The sequence below is a fragment of the Trachurus trachurus genome (genome assembly GCF_905171665.1).
Source record: "Trachurus trachurus genome assembly, chromosome: 24".
Taxonomy (NCBI): Eukaryota; Metazoa; Chordata; class Actinopteri; order Carangiformes; family Carangidae; genus Trachurus; species Trachurus trachurus.
Window position 1 is genome coordinate 14,174,868 of NC_139910.1, and position 20,163 is coordinate 14,195,030.

The 20,163-nt window shown below is 40.0% G+C and overlaps 1 protein-coding gene across 2 annotated transcripts; it reads right to left on the reverse strand.

The window, feature by feature from the left end:
• Positions 1 to 11,098: 11,098 nt before the first annotated feature.
• Positions 11,099 to 20,026, reverse strand: epm2a (EPM2A glucan phosphatase, laforin). Of its 2 annotated transcripts, none has more exons than XM_084001126.1 (4): positions 19,654 to 20,026; positions 18,930 to 19,104; positions 14,438 to 14,682; positions 11,099 to 13,527 (listed from the first exon to the last, which is right to left on the reverse strand). In XM_084001126.1, exons 1-4 carry the CDS (start codon positions 19,898 to 19,900, stop codon positions 13,244 to 13,246), a joined length of 951 nt encoding a protein of 316 aa, XP_083857252.1. In that variant the 5' UTR covers positions 19,901 to 20,026; the 3' UTR covers positions 11,099 to 13,243. The 2 variants fall into 2 exon arrangements, with proteins under 2 accessions (XP_083857252.1, XP_083857253.1); XM_084001127.1 differs by having other exon boundaries at positions 19,993 to 20,009.
• Positions 20,027 to 20,163: the final 137 nt, after the last annotated feature.

Below are 20,163 nucleotides of genomic sequence, written 5' to 3' on the forward strand. Positions count from 1 at the left end.
GAAGGGAAATCAGGCAGCATCATAGACGCCCGTTTTTGTCGACATACTGTAATGTACTGGTGTTTCCCATCAGGAAACCACTGGCCCAGGAGCTGCAGGTATACAGTATGTAAGCATGATCGATCTCAGTGGTAAAAGAGACATGTTACAGATCTCAAATAAAGCCGTGTTAGACTGTGATCAGGTTCCTATCACTGGTGGAAATGGTTGGTGGAGAGACAAAACACAGAGCTCATTATTTTTAATTAGCCTCAACTTTTCAGTCTCATTACTGGCAGCTTTCCTCACCTTGGCGCTGCTGTATCTGCCAGCAGCACATACTGCTGTTCACCCAAGCTGCGAAACCTGCAAGACCTCAGAGTTTGTAAAAGAGTACTATTTCCCATGAGCTGGCTTTGAATGTTGTGTTGGTGTGCAGTGCAGTATCCGGCTTTTACAGGTTTCATTTAACCCAGCAGTAGCTTTGGTCTTTTTCTGTGTTGAAAACTGTCACTTGACAAGTAGAAGAAGCCCAGTCAGAGGTGCAATTTGGATGCATGGAGAAATCACTTTAGTACTTGTTGCAGATGGGGAGAAAAAATGAATTACTGTAGCCATATTCACAGCGTGGCCATCTTTGCTTACATCGTCACTTGGAGTGGGAAGATTCAACGCCGTCACATACAGTAATGTTACCGTTAACGTTAGCAGTTGCAGCTAATGCCAGCTAACTTAATTCAACTCAGTTTAACCCAAATGTCGTTTTACTTTGAAATATGGCCCGGTGTCCCTTCGGACATTAATAACCCATGCCTTCCTTAAATCTGTATCAACCAGGAACCGATGAAAGGAAAGAAGTTTATCAGACTCCGGATGTTTGTACGGCTTGCAGCCAGGGACGCAGCAGTTATACGGTTTGTTTACCCACCCACCGTGAGTGATGACGTGAGGAAAGATGGCGACGATGTGAATATTGTCAATAGAATAGAATAGCTGCCAGTTGTTTAGAATTCAAAAGCAGGCTTCTGAAAAGCCTTATATCTAGTTTCTCCCTGTTGCTAGCACCTCTAACAGAGGAGGTAGCCTTTTTCTAAGTGATTGTTGTGTTTTATGTCTATCCAAGACTTGGTGGTGCTCCAACAAACAAAAACGGAGGGGCCTGTTAGTTCCAAAACTTGGAGCGCCTGAAAATCAGTGGGATGTTGACTGCAAAAGTTTCACTTCATCCTGATAGAGGTAGACTTTTGTCTGCCCTTTCAATGGAGTGGAAACAAGTCTATGGATGAGTGCGTTGTGTAGGTTATCAATGCTACTTGCTTGGTAATGAATGAGTATTATTAGTGGAGGCAATGAGACCAGGGAGCCAATAATGTCAGTATTCAGACACACAAGCAATTTTCATTTGGCTATGCAAATTTATAAATGTGGAGAAAATGCAAATATGCCTTCGAAAAAAAAAAAATACATAGACGCATTTCTGGGAATGTGGGCTAAAGTATTTGAAGAGAGCGTTCACAATGACTTTGCCTTTTCTGTCTCTGTATGCTGTAGGCTATTATCTGTCCAAAGAGACATCAGTCTGCTGGAAATGTGACATGAAATTACCCACAATCCCGTTCTGCCCTCCCATCAACTTGGCACTTTCACAGCCCCCCACAGCTTCCAGGATAATTTAGGTGGGGATTTAAAGGGAAATTGTGTGTGCTTGTGTGTGCAGGTCTGCATGTTTGTGTGTGTGCATGTGTGTGTGGGTGTGTGTGTGTGTGTGTGTGTGTGTGTGTGTGTGACAGAGAGAGAGAGAAAAGGAATGAGAAAGAGATAAGTCGTATACTCTCAGGTTGAAAGATTGACATTGAAGGGAATGGAACTTTCTTACTTGAGATAAAGACAGATGGGCAAGGTCCAACAGCACCAACTTCTTCGTGTCACTGCTTGATTTGCAAAGTCATTGTGGACCGCTCTTAGTCATAGTGTAAGTGTTTTGACAGTTAAGGTAAACTCTTCAAGTGCCTCATTAACTACAGGATGAACTTCACCAACACTCCTCCCTTAATACGTCATGTGTCTTAACTGTATATGACAGCTTGTGGTATGATATTAGTCTCCTTTGCAAGACTAATTTGCCTATGAAGATTGCCTCAAGGCTCTGCAGTCACATCCAGGCTCAGCAACTGCACAGTAAAGCCTCTAAGGCTCTGCCAAAGACCCATACTAACATCTTTTGGGACTTGATGTTACCTGAAGTAAGGTCTGAACACCTGGCTTGGTCCCCAGACAAAAGACAGGCCTCATCTACTTTCCATCTGCCTGGCTGTGGAGCCCAGATGTGCTGATGATGAACAGTAATGAAGGCAAGGTGGAGAGTCGAAATTTAGGACAAGAGTAAGCAAAATGTGCTGAGTGGTGTAAAACCTAAACCTCTTATAGCGACATTTTTGCAGTAAATGAATATATTTTTAGAACAATTTTAATTCACAACACAACAAATGAACAAATTAAATGAAAGTCACAGTTGTTTGTGGGCCACGTGATAAGTAATGCTTTCATCCTGCTCCTTATTTATTCACGTTTTAACATGTGGGCATGTAGCCTACGTAGTTCATGTTGAACGCAGTCTCTTGTAAACATAAATTCTAGCATCACTCCACAGAACTGATGTAGAAATGGGCAAACCAATCTTCTCTGATAGCCATGCATTCATTATCTGTTGTCATAGGTGATTTATGAGTCTGGTGGTCCAGGGAACTGGCAGCCATATGTCTGCTCATCCCTGCACTCACACACACAGGACCGGCCTATTAATGATGTTCAGATTCATCATCCAAAGACACAATAAACATACCAAATGAACTTTTAATGGTATTTACAGCACCAGAGCTCTCTCTCTCTCTTCAACTCCTGGTTTTGCTTTAACATCCCTAACAGAACATCTTTTATTTGAATGGTGTTGTTCCCAAACACGTACAGATAAATTACCCAATTTCAATTGTTCATCAGCCAGAGTGGTATGTACTTTTGATAGAGAAAATCATATTAGGTCCAGACATGTCCATTAGCTGTTGGGTAATCTAAATTTGCTTTCCATTGTGTTGAGTGAGTCATTATCAGGTTAGAGTTCTAATACAGTACCATGTAAATGATGAGATGAGCATCATCAGTTTTTAACACAGTCAATTCACCCATTATATGGACTACATTTGCATAAGATGTCACTAAGTAATGCCCCACTGGAAGTGGTTGTCTGGTCAGTTTAGAGGCCTTTAAATAATTAGAGAAGCCTAATTGAGCAAATGCTTGAAACAATACTGTATGTATATGCACAATAGTGAAAATAGGTCAGTGACTGTGAGTGTGTGTTAACTCTGATGTGACTCTGGTTCACCTGTCCTTTGTTGCTCGCTGCTCTGTTGTAAATGTTATCTGTTCTGGCAGGGAGACCATGTCAAATGGTGTAAAGGTGAGGAGGGTGGCGAACCTGGTTAGAGTCACATTCTGTCCCCTGTCAACCTACTTCAAGTCACCAATCTGCCCTTAGTGGTGGCCTGCCTGGTCTCTGTGATCATGGGCAACTCCAGCACACTGGTACTTATGATGGCGGGGCATTTATGTGGGATCTCCTTTCCTCTGGAATAGCAGCTCCCTCGAGGATAAGTAATTAGAAGAGGACATTTTGGAACATGGTTTTATTAGAGCTGACATCTGGGAAAGCTGTCCAACAGGTAAATGTCACAAGAAGTGTGCAGATGAAGTTGATTGTACTGTTAAGATAAAATTGTTATAGATGTACCTGTAATGTCAAGAAACACTATTATTTGACTGTAACTAAGTTGTTCAAACAACAACAAAAGGATGGATGAAAACTGTTGCCATGTCCTTTGCGTGTATTGAGCGAAGCAAATAATCGATTCTGATTTGATTCAGATTCTTTATTTTTCATTCTACATGTGCGAACACAGAGAACGAGAGGTGTTTGTCATGACCAGTGAGATAAAAGATAAAAAAGAAGACAATAAATTACCTAAACTGGTAGCTGAGACGCTGCTGCATTGCTGCCATCATTGTGGGATTGGTTTCTTACTGTTACCATACTGCATACAGGTGGAGAATGGTATTTATAAACAAACATAAGCTAATGATTGAAAATTTAGAGATAAGCCTCTGATAGATTTCACAAGGCAGCTTTTTCCTTTACAGTCATGATTAAATGATGGACATTTCTTTCATTGGATCATTTAGTGCTTGTTGATCTCATGATTACTATGTTAACTAAGCTGTCAGCCTTGGCATCTGGCATCACTGATTCAGGCAGGAGGAAAGAATCTGGGGAGGCAGGGCCCACTTATCATGCATGGCCACACAATCTCTGTTGTGCTTCTCTTAAGGGTGGGCCTGCTTAATTACGTGCTAAAAACATCTTCAAATGAGCTCCTTTCACGAATGTATACCTGTCCAGTCTTGTTTGGTTTGAGCTGGATGACAAAAATACAAACAGATTGTGCTGGCACACACAAGCAGCACACATACGATTCAGATGCACAGATGAGAGATCTCATTTGTTTGCGATATGCCACGGCTGCTGTTGACTGCAAAACCATATGATGGATTAGTGGATCAGGAGACAATTTTACGAAAATGAACTGAAAGGAAACACATTAGACATGATTTGGAGCGCACAGACACCTGAGTGATTGTTTTGTCAAATTGTCAAATGTGCCTATCCACCATCAAAATGGGAGAGAAACACTTCTGACTGTTCCCACCACCGACGGTTTAATGATACTATTTTAGGCAATCTGAGACTCAGATTGATGACGCTGTAAATCTGCAGCGTAGCATGAAAAAAAGCACATGCATCATAAATCATCTTGGCAAAAATGGTTTCAGGGGTCCAAAGTTTGATTAATATTCTAATCAAACTCCTTTTAGCTTGATCAGAACACAAACACAATGCAGGTATAATGGTGGTTAGTCTAATCAATAGTCGTTCAATTTATATATTAGAGTGTTCTTTAAGACACATATAAGGACCAATTTGAAAGTGGCAATGCCTACGTACAACAAAGTATACATAAATATAAAGTTGTTTCAAAATATTTTCTGTCATGAAAAGTAGAAGTTTGTAATTAATGAGGCAAATTCATACAAGGCAACCATTGTCCTTTTAAACGTGTTCCTTTTGCCCTTCTTTGGTCAATTAAAGCCAAATTCAGTAGACATACCCATTTTTATTATGGTCAACTAGTTAGAGTTTTCCGCTTCAAATAATTCATACGGCAGTTCCTCAAACGCTTCCTTCATTCCTCTGTGACGGATCTTTGCCTAATGTCTTATGTGAGAAATGAGTTAGAGAAGTGGAGTGAAATACAGAGTCCAGTCACAAGTGTGTGCATAGACCCAGAGCAGAGCTCCAGGTAACAGATGGAATTTATTGATTGGGATATATCTCTATTAACCAAGTCCAAGGTCACTGAACCAAGTGTCTGTCTCTGAGGTGTTGTCAGTTTGCAGTGAGCATGATGAATTGCATCCTATCTATATAGACCTGCAGAATTTGATACATCGTAGTAACATTTCATGACAGTAGATATAAAGACACCAGTATTTTCATCAGGGCTTGTGCACTACCCTTACACTGCCAAGTTTTTTTTTTCCAGTGACACACAATTACTCACAGTGTTCACTACGGCACAGCAGCTATGTATCCCGCTCCTTTGTTCATATCAGAATCTGTCGTGCTGACACTGATCAATGGCAGTGGCAATGTAGAAGATGGAGGGAACAACAGAGGTATTGACAGCAAGAAATGGATTTTACAGGAAGCCAGTCAGTACAGTTGCACAGTGACTGACTGTGGTGGGGACTTGTCAAAGCAAATGACTTACTTCATCTATTTCTCATTTTCCTTTGCCCACCACTCTTCTTTTCTCTGTGATGAACAGTAATGTGTTTAAATTGAGTGCAGTGCTTGATTGTTGTAAATTGAGGCAATCATTACAATCCACCAACAATCCATCTATAATGCGTTGAGTTGTGTCTTGAAATTAAAAATCTCTTTGGAGTCCACCAACAGTGAACAACAGTCTGGTGTCATTAATTTAAATAACTCCAGACATGCATGTAATGAGAGCATAAGCGATCTTTGCGTGACAGAGATTAGTCTTGTCAAAACTCACACACTAAGGCTCACAGCGCACATTTATCAGCCAAAGCTTCTAGATATAGATAAGCTACCTTCCAATCACTCAAACAGGAATTTTAAATACATCCATAGTTCATCCATGCAGAACTTTCTAGAGATCTTGAGGAGAGCACTCAGCTGCGGCAGTTGAAATCTAAAAAGCTTATTATTTTTAAACAAATTTACAATCTAACAAACACAAGATAGGAATATAAAATCCAAATGTAATATGATTTAGAATCAGCAAGATAAATAAAAACAACTTTTGCCCTTCACTTAGAAGTACAAACCCCAAACACTAATATATTTATGATCTCTTGACCAATCCTGTGAGGTTTTTGAAATTTTCTAAGGAGAGATTTATAGTATAATGTATCTGTTTTTTTTTTTTGTTTTTTTTAAGAAGAAAGATAGCACGGTGGATAGGGTAGCAACTTTAACCTACACTAAAATCTCAGTAGTGTTCCTGATAAAAGGAAAATGCACCCAGAATAAAGAAGAATAACAAAGAATAGCCCACCAAGTGATTAGAAAATTAATAGGATGCATAGTTTATGTGTTGCGGCAACAAACAATTTTCAGATTGTATTCACACGGTCTGCATGAGAAATGTCGAGTCTGCATATATCAGCTCAGTCATTGTTATGGCCCCTCAGAGACAAAGGCTGGATATTATTGAATATCAGTGGGTTCCTGCCACCAACTCCGTGGGGAATGACTGGCTGTAAATAATACATTAAAGTTCAATTGGCCAGTGGACCAGCTTCACAGATGTTGTCTGCTCAGACAATCCCTCCATTGGGCTCTGGTGGATGCTGATGGCTCCCTGTCCTTGACTCTATAATCACCTCATATTAACATAAGTGAAACTACCCGGCTACTTTAACGGCACAGTGTTTGCAAGTTGATGGAAAAGAGCAAGATATTTGATAGTATATCATAAAGCAGTGGTTCCCAACCTTTTTCTTAAGGGACCCATATTTTTTACCATTGAAAACTTTGGGTCCCGCCCCCCAGGTTGGGAACCACTGTCATAAAGGACTGAACCTTTTTGAACCTTGCTATTACCACATCATGAAATCAGTGTGGACCACACTGATAAAATTAAGTTGCTTGCTTGACACTCCGATAAACCTCACTTTATCTTTGGTTCATCAGAATGACTGTTTGATCCTAACAGCATTCTTCTAAACTGCTTTAGTAGAGGGAAGTGGGAGTGAAGTTTGGAGGATGGTCAGCATTTTGCAAAAAGCAAAAGCTGTTGGAAAATGCTGACCATTCTCCAGACTTCACTTCTGCCTCGGGTTGTTCATAATTAACCGTTAACTGGCGATCAGTATTTTGACCTATTAATGTTATCAGTTGAGCTTTTAAAATATCCTGTGACATCAGCACCATCTGAACAGTTATTGTCGGCCGCGAGTCTTAACATTTTACAGTGTGCACCAGACTAACCCCACAGCATGGCAATAGCTTCTCTACTGAGTTTTTGTTCAGGAATAGAAACCTGTCTGCTTCACTGATGACTGAGGTACTGTAGGCCAACACAGTTTTATTCTGAGTTTGATGACGCTCTGTTGCGGTTCATGCCGGGGTGCATTTCTCCGCAGCGGTCAAGAAGCCGTTCTGCTACTCTGCTCTTTTTTTAATCACTGATCTGATCTGACCTGAACTGAGCTGATCTTTCTAATAACCTCATGCATTTATGACATAGAGCTTTAGCTGAGTTCCTGGATAAGTGGAATACTGCTTCCTCTGCAACAATGAAGCTAAGAGGATCGGTGATGTGGTGATCTTTCAGGAGCAGTTTCTGTTGTGTGTGTATGTGTCTGTCTCGTTTGAAAAAGTTCAAAATCGAAGAATCCTGACTTATTTTAGATATCTGAATGTGATATGTTGAGTTGAATTTTCAAGGAGATATGTCCTTGCCAGATTTATTGAAAAGAAAGGACAGTAACCCCCTTAAGACTATACTTACTTTGATTGTTTTGTATATTTTGCCTATAAATGCTGAAATTTTCATTGCACAAGTCTTTGGATACACTTATGAGAAGACTTTTTATCCATCTTTGAATGTCTGTATTTATATTATTCAGTGTCTTGCAAGCTCATGTGGGCTGGGCACAGTAATGTGCATGACACTTAAAGCAGATATCAGCTTCACGGCCGTTTCGGCTAATGCTGCGTTCAAGGCAGGCTTTTGAAACCGTAAGTTACAGCTTCAAGTCACAACTACGACTTGGTAGCGTTCCAGGTAACCCGTAGCTCTTGTTTTTACCATCCTGTTGTCTGTGAAAGTTCCCTATAACGGCCACTCGTAACTTCCGACCCGTGAACTCGTACCAGATCGAACTGGTATGACTTCACAGGAAGGAAAAACACAAAGTACGAGTTTCTTTGAACGCACCATGAGTTAGCAGCCCCCGCCCTTGTCAGGCATCAATTGGTCCTCGTGCTACGTCACCACATTCACGCGCATCCCTTGGCTGCACACACAGCCCTTCATGCCGTTCTCTCTCCTCATTGGATAACACTTGTATCCCACAAGGAAAATTTTCTCCTCGGGTTACAGCAGAGCAGAGTGACGGAGAGACTCGTGTTTAGGCTGAAATACTTCATGTAAGTGATTGCTGACGGAAAATAGGACTATTTAGGACTTATATTAACAAAAACATTCCACTGATATCTGCTTTAAATAACCAAATCAGTCAATCAGCCAATCAATCTATGGTTAGACAACACAGACAGTTCCAGTCAACTTAAACCCCTGTGTGTTGGTATTTTCAATGTGTTACAGACACACAGACAACCTTTTTATATGTGGCTAACGCTTAAGAGTTGGTAGATGAGTGTTGGCTAGAAGTCAGAGTGAAAAAAAAAAGATTCAAAATGAATGTCCCTACATCTGTCAGAGCCTGCACAGACTTCATATCTATCAAGTGTGGTTGTTTGTCTGGAGGAATATGTTATATTTTGGCTTGGCACAGACATTAGAAAATGCTATCCAGCCTCTTGCAGTGAGTGTACATCTTGCAATCTCAAATGTATTCATTATTCAGCAATGTAACACTGCAGCCTCCCGGATCTGACATTTTTACTGTAGTTCCAACTGTGTGACATTACTCATGCCTGTTCAAATTGCACTGAATGCCTCATAGTCAAATGTGCTTGACTGCATTGATAAACCTGTCGTCCGACAAGATGGGCTGCTGGTGCAAGCTACTGAAACATACATGGTAGAATAGGTTTATAAATCTGGAGCTATAGTCAGTACTCCCCAGTCAATATCTGACAGGATGACTGGAGCTCTGCCCGGGAGCAAAGTCGAGAGCAATGTCTTCATTGCTGGACTTTTCTTAAGCACATAGTGAGCCTGGGCCATGCAAATGATATGGCTGGACTTGGAATCTATTAAGTAAATTGGACAAGGGTGCCCAGATTGATGTGATGCATATAAATCATTTGCGGCTCTTTGTATGTGTGACTTGTGGGATTGTCTGCAGAGGTGAAAAAGCTTTACCTCTTTATGATGAATGAATTCCTAGTGCAGACTGGTCAAGCTAATAGAGCTGTATGGAAGATGAATGGTAAGTGTTTCAAAGGGCAGAGTTTGTGCTCAAAGCATCATGCATCTTGGAAGACTTTGGGCCTGTTGGACTATTCACTCACCAAATTTAAATAGACTAACTGAGTTGAGATAATAATTTCTAATACAGAGAGTAAACAAATAATGTCTTTGTGTGAGTAGTGCGCTTTGCTGACTTTGAATGGTTCTGCTCATCCATCTCACAGATATGCAAAATAAAGCAGAGGGACATTTAATGAGCCTTTGCGAGATGTGGACTGAATTTCTAGGTTGTTACCGAAAAGTGCTTTGATACCAAGCCGTTGGATGAAATGAGGCAGTGGCTGAGAATTATTTAGCCATAGAATATGAAATAATAATCGCTGAATGCAGGCAGATACACTCTATTGTCCTCATTTGAACTTGTGTTGTATACTTGTACTTTAGGTAGGGGTGTGCGGCAGCATAGTGCATGTGTGTCTGCTGCAGATGCAGAGACTGTGACATAGAGAGGTTGTGGAGCACCACCTGTTCATGATGAAATAGTTACATAATGAAAATCCAAAATAAACTCTTAATGTTTGTAATACTCAGTCCTAATGATGTGGACTCACTTGTTTTAGTGGCATGTCTCAAGTTAATGTGAAAGATAAGTGGCTCAGCCTACAGTCTATAGTATCCCTACACAGGATGCCAGGGCTGTCAGGGGTACTTGCCATCTCGGATACACTCATGGGTATTATTTATACTGCTAACAGTAATGGGACACAATGGTTGCAGCTGGCGAGATTTGCCATTTCAGACACTCTGTTGATGCTGTTTGGCAGTAAATTCTGGGCACAGCTCTGGTATTTTGTTTTCTTCTTGGATGTTGTCTCTGTGCTGTGTCACTATCACAAACTTGTACTTATTTGAATTCGCAAACTGAAACAGACACTGAAATGTCATGAGAAATAATAAAAAATGCTGCAGCATTTCTGCCCGTTAAAATACAAGAGGCAAGATTTGCAACTGTATTAAACAGTTTCAGAGTAGTTAGTTGTGATGGTTAAATGACAAACATGCACTGCTTTACGGCACTACGACACAAACACGGCCAGTAATCAATAATCGGTAACACTTTACTTGAAGGTCATAAGAGTGACATAACACTGTCATGAACGTGTCATAAACATTATGTCAATGTCATAACATTGACATTAAGTGTCATTCGCTTAACCCTAAACCTAACCCAAGAAATACCGAATGACACTTAATGACAACGTTATGACAGTGACGTAATGTTTATGACACGTTCATGACTGTGTCATGTCAGTCTTATGACAGTGTCATGTCACTCTTATGACGATACCTTCAAGTAAAGTGTTACCCAATAATCTTTTGTTAACGTTACCCACCTCATTCCACGGATTGCACATGGCCGGGGAGGAGGGTTGGCACTGAGTTTTTTTGAGTGACTGTACGACAGTGTAAAAACGCACTTTGAACCTGTAGGAGGAGCCCCGTAGAGAAAAAAAGCAACCAAAGCAGCGAAAAAGTGAACGACTTGCATAGTTCCCCTTGAAAGTGCAGCAAAGATCTAAGGCTGTCTAATTTAGAAGACGTGAGGACACTAAAAATGCCTTTGCTTATAACCATCACCTCAGCACATGAATGACAGCAGGTATTTTTCTGGTTCTGCCAGTATTATGTTATCACCGCAAAGCCCCTGTGATTTACACTGTTAGAAGGTTATTAAAAGTTTATTTTTTATTTTTTTAAAAAAGGAAATAGTCTGTCTCAGTTAATGGCTCCATTAGGTGATGAAGGGAAGTTACACTGCAACAGCAAATTTAAAGAATAGGTCTGTGATGCTTTAAATCAGCAAAATGAATGTGTGTAAACGGGATAGTGGAGGGAATAAATTCAAGTTGATGGCTACAGGGACATTGCATGCCAGAACAGTAGACACAACATACAGCATGTCTGTACTAAATTCTTGTTGCACATTCTGGATGAAATGAAATTTGTTTGTGGAATTTCTTCTGCTCCTTATAAAACAATTATCTGGTGCAGAAATTACTTCTGTGAGTACTCTGTAATGCCTATCTTATCTGAATAGATCAAGGGGAACTGGTGTTGATTGACAGATCCCGGACTACAAATACCTGGGAACATACACTGATAATGACCCAGTGGAACGAATGTGACATGTTTACCAATTACATTTGCATTAAATTAGTGACAAATCACAGCATGCGGTGAGGTATAGACAGCTACAATTTTTTTCAGACTTGTAAACACACTGCTTCTTAATAAAAACACAGCCATTATTTAATATTCAGTTTTTAGCACGTCAGATTCATGATAATTTGCTTCGTGCAGCACATATGCACAGCTCAAACCAACCTATCCCCACTGACTCCCTCTGAAAAATCTGGATTCTGCAGGGACTTATATAAATGTAATGGCAGGTTATAAGACTAGTGCTTCAGGAGAAGATGCTTATCCACGGACTTTCTTAAATCAGGCACAGGTGACAAAGACACTGTATCTTAATAATGCAATAGATTCTCAGCAAGAGCCTCGGCAGAAGTTCAAAACTGACAGCAAACAGTATTCCAATAATGTCTCATTATGTATGCATTAAATGGTCTGGCAGGGATGTTGTTTTTGTTATGTAGGAGATTGGTTGGAATAACATTCGCCGGATAAATAAATAAAGATGAAATGCTATCAAGCTCTTTGAGGGAGATGGGGCGGAGCGGTATTCTTGGATGTCTGGGAGCAGACAACCTGTCTGACAGAGATGGAAGGGCATTATCATTTTGGAAATTTGTTGCTTTTTGCAAGCCATTTTCACGCAGCATTAAGACGTCTCTCCAAAAAAAAAAGAATAATTTTCACTCCGTAATAGAACAGGGGGATTCTCTTAAATGACACCCAGTCATACAAAATCAACAGTGAAAGGAGAAATGGAGTTTATATTCCTCCAAATCTTTGACCTGCCTCCCTCTCACTCGTTGCTGTTCAACACGTCAGCTGAAAGTTTCCTCCTCAAAATGTCAACTCAATTAATTAATGATTACAAAAAGAGCTTTAAAGAAAATGTCTACCCAAACACCCCTGCAGGCATTTACTGAAAACTACTACTAATAGTGTCCTCAGATGACGCCAGCTGCATAATTTGTGACTATATGTGTTAAATGGCAGAGAATAATTCCTGCAGTTAAAAGCAAACACGTCACAGCAGGATTAATTGCTTTTAACATCTTCGCTGGCAGCCAGGAGAAGTCTCTCCAGATACTTCAGAATCAACCAAGTGGATCATTTACATACATTAAATTAATTGAAGTTAATTTTTTTTTGCTACAGGTTATTTCACCTTCCGGCAGCTTTCATGCATACAAATGTATTTATTTCCTCACACAAAATCATTAATCTTTATTACTTCCAAAGGTCCAGTCCAGTCCAGTGGAGTTTTCCATAACTGTAAACTTCTTCCTCAAATTTGAAGACCTCAGTATTAAGACAGTCAACCCTCATATCTCCGGGTAACAGATGGATGGTCGCAGCTGTCCGAACTTCTGGATGAAGTCAGCCTGAGCCTGGATTAGAGCCTCTTCATCTATATATACTACGGGCCTCCTGGCTGCAACAAAGTACTGTACCTTCCTCATGCTCCACCCGAGGATGTACATGAGCAGGCCACACACAGCGGCCGTCGACCTGCCTACTCCAGCGTTACAGTGAACATAGACGGTGTGGCCGTTCTCCAAGAGACCATGAAGCAAGAATACAGCCTGAGGAAGCATCCGGATACGACCTGGATAAGGAGAGAATAACACACAATACATTTAAAAGGAGAGGGATTGACATAATGAATCTCATGAAACTATATATTGTTAATTTTCATCTTTCAGTTGGATTTGTTGACATTAGGAAAAATAGAATAGCACAAGACTTATCCATTAACGTGCTCTGATCTGTTTGAACTGACTTGGGTATTTACGACTTTGCGACCTTGGAGAAGAAACGTGTAATATATAGTGCTGCAAATAACTGTCGGCAGTCATTTGCCTCAAGGCATACCCATGAATACTTAAAAAGTGCATTTATCACAGTTATTGTGCAGGTTCTGGACTCCAGAGCAAAATACAATACTGTCAGCAATGAGCTGTTAGTTATGAAGAAGCGCACTGTGCTCAGAAAATGCTTCCAGGGACTTGTTCATAAAATGTGAATCACACAACTTGAGTAATTCAGATTTTTTGTCTTTGCTTAAATTCACCTACGAAGACGAGGAGCACTAATTTTGTGACTAACCCATTGTGTGTGATACTGTGATTTGAAGATTCATCCCTGACATCCTGGCAAAGAAAGACCTTAGAAGGTTATTTATGATTTTAGTTGGCTATTATTTCATCACAGATCCTTTTCAGGTGTATTTCTTGTGTTCCTCTCACTCTTGTTACGATTAGTAAAAGCGTTCATCCTCACCAATTTTACTGACCTTTGGAATATTTTAATGTAACCTTCATTTAGCTTTCTAAAGTAAAAAAGAAAACACAGCACAGTGAAGCAATGCATAATGAATAACTTTAAAGCTTTAAACACATACCCTGCCAGAGTGTCTTTGAGGAATACATTGACTAACCCTAACCTTAACTCAAAACTGTCTGCTCCATCTCTCTCACTCTCAATCTCATTACGTTATTCCACAAAGTTCCTCTTACCTTCTGTGCTCATGTCGGGTGTGGGTATCCACACATACACCAGGCCACAGTCTTTGTACAAATGCATCATGGTTTCCGGGGTCATGGACTCCCCAGTGTTGCGCCTGCAGCCGTAAGAGTTGTTGACCACATCCCACTCTGTCTGGAAGTTCATCACTGCAGTAATGCCCAGATCATGCTTCATCTTGACCGTCACATGTTCTACCTGTCGCGGACAGCTGCCCAGCCAAACACGTGACAGCACCCTGGGGGCATTAAGGGATGCATTACTTACTGATGTTTCAGTCCTTATTTTTACAGTGTGTGATTGTTTTGTTGTGAGATCTGGACAATTTAACATTTTAGATAAGGTAATAAAGATGAGGTGTTTTAAGATCAGAGTGACGCTTTGTAGGTCACTAATAATCAAAAGGTTTCATCTCTCCCCATGTCTTTTATCCTTTTATCCTCCCTCTCTTCCTCATAGCAGTGATCCTGTATCCCTCTAATTTAGTTTGTGAACACTGTGGTCTGAGGGTGGCTCCGTTTATTGCTCATTAGCATGCATAAAGTCAACAACCAGAGGAGGTGACACATGCAAGGAAGAAAGGACGCTGTTAATCTCTGATGTTCCAGAGTGGCACTGCAGTGAAAGTCTCTGGTCTTGACTTTGTTACCAAATAACCTCTTTTTAACACAGAAATGGCTTTGTTGTAGGTAAAATAACTCTTTTTCAGGCCATGATTATGCTCCCATGCAAATGTGCACATGGACAAGTGTGGATAGTATGGATTTGTAGGCGTACTTTTTGTTATACCATACATTCTGCTTTGAGTCCCTTGAGAAGAGCACATGCACAGTCTTGTGCTCTTATAGTTATGGCAACGCAGACCAGTGCGATCCCTAAGGATACAAAAATTGTAGGATACATACACCACTAATGATGAAACTGACATCACATGCACCCTGGGGAACCCACAACCCCCACATACTTGCTGATGTGAAACTTAACACTCAGTATCAATATAAAAATGGTAACGATCATTAAATAATTAACTCCACAAGTCATACTATTTTTTTTTTCATATGATCTCTCTCATTATAGAATTCTTTTTTAATATAACCAATATTAACACCACTTGATGGTTGCATTGTTCTTCATTGGCTTTTCATACCACAACATAATTAACCAAACAATACATGATTATTCCACGATGATTTAAAAAAAAAAGTTGATTAGAACTGAAATACAAACATCTCAACAGGTTGAAACACCCCACTTGTTCAGTTCAACAGTCTTTTACTTATTAGAGACGAGGCACTGGCTGAAAGTACACTCAAGTTTCGTTTGAATCATGTAATGATTTACTACAGAGGTGAGTGTGAATCATATTTGGGTCTACACGGATGCAAGGTCCGGGAGAACAATTTAAAAAGCTATTAATAGGCAAGATACAAGGGCACAATGCCTCCTACTGAACACAGGTCCTTGACATAAGCCTTGTAAGGTCCTCCGGCACAAATTAAAACCTGATGGCACTGGCCAAGATTACTCACTATGCAAGTTCTGTGCTGACTGCTTTTTGTGTAGATTGATACTGAAGACATCAGAACAATGAAGGGGACACATAATGAATTTCGTAGTGAACAAAAAAGTGTTAAACAAAGCTAAATATGTTTTACATTTTTTTGAAATGGCCATCTTTTGCTTTGATGACAGCTTTGACCACTCTTTTTGTTTTTCAACAGGAGTTCCCAGAGGTGCTGAACACTTGTCAGCTGTTTTGCCTTCACTCTGCGGTCCAACTCATTCCAAACCATCTGACAGATAACACTTGTTTTAATTAACACTTTTGTGTTTACTACATAATTCCATGTGTTCCTTCATAGTTTTGATGTCTTCAGTATCAGTATCAGTCTACAATGCAGAAAGTAATACAAATACCCTTGAATGAGAGGGTGTGTCCAAACTTTTGACTGTAATGTATGTGCCCTACAAAACTGAGACATACATAGGTGAGTTGATTTGAGTGCATAGTGGATGTTGAGTTTGTGGTTATTTGATAACCTCTTTGTGTTTGCAATAAACAGATTTCATTTAAATATGAACATGCATCCTCCAAAAAATAACCTTTTATTGGCACCTAATTCCAGAGGTTTAGCTAATTATATTTAGCCCTCTAAGTCCTTCTTTCTCTCCTGATCACCCTTCAACATTGCCTGAACTTGAAAAACCAAAAAGTTGTGTCACAGATGTGTGATTATGATCTGAGAGGCAGGTACATCAGAGGGTAGTGCAACAGTGCATTAAACTGTGAAACACTATGGTGGACTGCGGTTTTTTTTAATCCCACTTGGATGACTGACCAAAGACAGACATTCATCCTCTGGGCACCATGGATCTCTGTACCACATAAAGTTATCACAGTCATGTCCTTGGTAGTTGTCTATGCATTTTCCTAAAACCCACAAATTGTCATTCTCATGGTGGCTCTCAGGGAAAAGTCTGCCAACACCAAAGTCAGTTGGAGTCGCCCCCATGAATGTTTGTACAAAAGGTGAACATAGTCCACATTAGTTTATCACTATTTTAACTAGAGAATGATTATGAAAACGTAAAATAATGCAACTCATTCAAAGCCAATGAAAATTTACCGTAAGCATCTCATTCTAAAATATTCTCATCCACAGGACAGAGTTATAGATATGTAGATTAGAATTGACTTAGTATTTATGACTCAGGCAAAATGAGCCAGTTATTGTATGCCGTGAAAATAAAAATGAACGACCTCTCCTTTCAACAAAGATCATCAACAAGGTTGAGGAGGTAATAATACAACTGTTAGCAGTCTACTTTTCTAAAGAACAATCATTGTCAAAGTGACAGATGGCGATTATAACTGAATGGTAGAGAACAAGGTTAAAAAACAAAGGACTCGACAGACATAACAGGGTGACTGAAGCTTTGTCTGCACTGCAGCTTTCAGGGGAAAAAAAGTAGTACCACAGGTTTGCAGGTCACTGAAGTACAGCAGGAGCATTTTTGTAATGGGTTGAATATCAGGACAAAGTAGAATTTAAGCTTGCACTGAGAGTATACTGTCTATGAAGTCTTATGAAAGGAAACTGGTTATGTTTGGAAACTGAAAGAAAGAGAGGAGAAGAGGAGCTTGATCCTACGAAGGAGTATTAGGGCCAACCAAAAAAAAAAAAAAAAGCCAGCCAAAAAAAAAAAAATCGGGGAAAAGGGGAAAAAGCAGGCAAAAAAAAAAAAATCGGCCCAAGAAAAAAAAAATCAGCCAAAAAGAAAAAAAATCTGGCACAAAAAAAAAAATCCAGCACCAAAAAAAAAAAAAAAAACCAGGCAAAAAAAAAAAATCCAGCACAAAAAAAAAAAAAAACCAGGCGAAAAAAAAAAAAAAATGCAGAGGCTTGACCACGTACCACAACAAAGCGACAAGCGACTGACTGCTCCATGACAGCAGCAGAGTGACAGACAGGCTCTTGTAGTAGTATTTGTAAATACTACAAATACTACAGGAGAGGAGGAGAGGAGATAGGCCTATCCTGTATAGTATTTGTATTTGTAAATACTAAGAGGCAGAGACCTGGATCACGGTGGTCTAGTCACGGAGGTGTCTCCAGTTCACGTTTAGTCACGCTAAACGTTAGCTCATATAACGTCTCTATGTAACTTATGAATGATTGTGTGTGTTTGTTTGTGTGGGGGGCAGCCATAGATATGGGGGACAGCAATGAAGAACATGCATTGCTGATTGCTGTACATTAGCAGCAGGGGTTGGTCGATTCTGGCCTACCGCTTAAGTTTTCTTGTTTTCATTGTCATACTCCGGCATTGAGTCAAAGTTAATCGGCTTTATTGTTCACTTTTATGGCGCTGCAGAGTTTGGCAGCCTGTCTGTCACTCTGCTGCTGTCATAGAGCAGTCAGTCGCTTGTCGCTTTGTTGTGGTACGTGGTCAAGCCTCTGCATTTTTTTTTTTTTTTTGTGCTGGATTTTTTTTTTTTTGCCTGGTTTTTTTTTTTTTTGTGCTGGATTTTTTTTTTTCGCCTGGTTTTTTTTTTTTTTTGGTGCTGGATTTTTTTTTTTTTGGCTGATTTTTTTTTTTTCTTGGGCCGATTTTTTTTTTTGCCTGCTTTTTCCCCCTTTTCCCCGATTTTTTTTTTTTTTGGCTGGCTTTTTTTTTTTTTTTTGGTTGGCCCTAATACTCCTTCGTATGATCCTGACCACAGAAGACTTCATACATTTTTGGGATTATTGAATTTGGTGCACAAATCAGATTGTATGTCACAAAGGCAGAAAAGGTGCAACAAGTATCACAATTCCTTGGATCTTTGTCAACATTTCTAACAGGCTACAAGGAGGCATTGGGACTTTGTCTTCATTACTGAGTGAATTTTTAAACTGTGACATTGTTTTCTTTCTGTATAAAATCTATACAAATATAACATTTCAACCCAACATCATGCAACAAAGGATTTAGTTGTGTTACCTGGAAAAATGTATGGCCTTTTCGCCAGCCACACCAAAGTAAAAGTTGGTGGTGTGTTTCATCTCATCTGTGTGTCCTGTTTCCTCTATCCAGTGACCAATCGGGTGGCAGTAGACTCCGTCCACGACGTTCCTCTCATCGTATGTACACCACCTGTCATGGGTTGGACCGCTACCTGAAGAGAAAGAAGACCTTTGTGCAGGTAAATGACTAATTTCCCATTATTTAGGACACAGACTACTACTAGATATGTATTTAAACATGTCTCTCCTGAATAAATATAGTCACAGTACACCTACATTTTTCAGGAAAACAACAAAAGTTTGAGGTATTATATTATTATTTACTAAAAAAAAACAGTTTCTGCCAGTAAAAGTTATTTTACTGATATATATGTTTGTATAATTTTGAGTACAGTACTGTAACAATATTATATATTACAAAGGGTGGAATGTAATAATCTTACAAAGTGGATTGGAAACTTCTACTAAAAAATCACCACTGATAAAAGCAAAGTATCCAAGTCGATGAGCCAGTGAGCACATTGGTAAATTACTAGTGTTACTTTACCGCCATCCTCTGGCGGTGTGGATACATTACACAGCATGAGCTGAGCCCAACATGGCGGAGTTGTTTTCGTCTTTTTTTTTGCCAGAAAACGTCACCTTTAACGGGAATTACATTACATCTGTTCGACATTTTTTGGAAGCGAAACCCTCAGTACCTTCCCAGACATAAGAGCCACTGACTCTTTTGATGAACTTGAACCACAGTGTGTCTTTGAACGGCTCTGACAGCTGCACGTCGCCGATCCACAGATTCGGTTCGCGCGGTGACAGAAGCTTGTGTGAGGCTTTCATCTGAACCGCTCTGCTCGGGTCCCACTGGCCCATTTCAGCACGCGACCCCAAAATAAAGACCTCAACATCGGAAGAGTCCGGAGTGAGAATGACACCGAATCTGAATAACATCGTCGCAGCCTTTGCTAAATATCCTTATGTGTCCTTAGTCGTTCAATACGTCGAGCTTGGGCTGTTGTAACCTGCATTAAGGCGCGTGGTACCATGTGGCCGATGCACTGTGTAGTGTTGTCTAAAAATAAGCCCCGGTCTTGTTTTGACCGATGTAGTTTGCAGCAAAGATGGGAAGGAAATAAAAGAGGTCTCACTCTGCCGCAAATAAAAGCTCATATCCAAGTGTGGACTGCAGCAGATGTCAGTGCAGCCGAATTCAT

Excerpts from the sequence above, each read along its gene's own strand:
- epm2a (XM_084001126.1), bottom strand. The coding sequence starts at position 19,900 with ATGTTATTCAGATTCGGTGTCATTCTCACTCCGGACTCTTCCGATGTT. Across the intron at positions 19,105-19,653 it reads TGGCTCTTATGTCTGGGAAG|GTAGCGGTCCAACCCATGAC; the intron begins GTACTGAGGGTT and ends CTTTCTCTTCAG. Across the intron at positions 13,528-14,437 it reads ACCCGACATGAGCACAGAAG|GTCGTATCCGGATGCTTCCT; the intron begins GTAAGAGGAACT and ends CTCCTTATCCAG.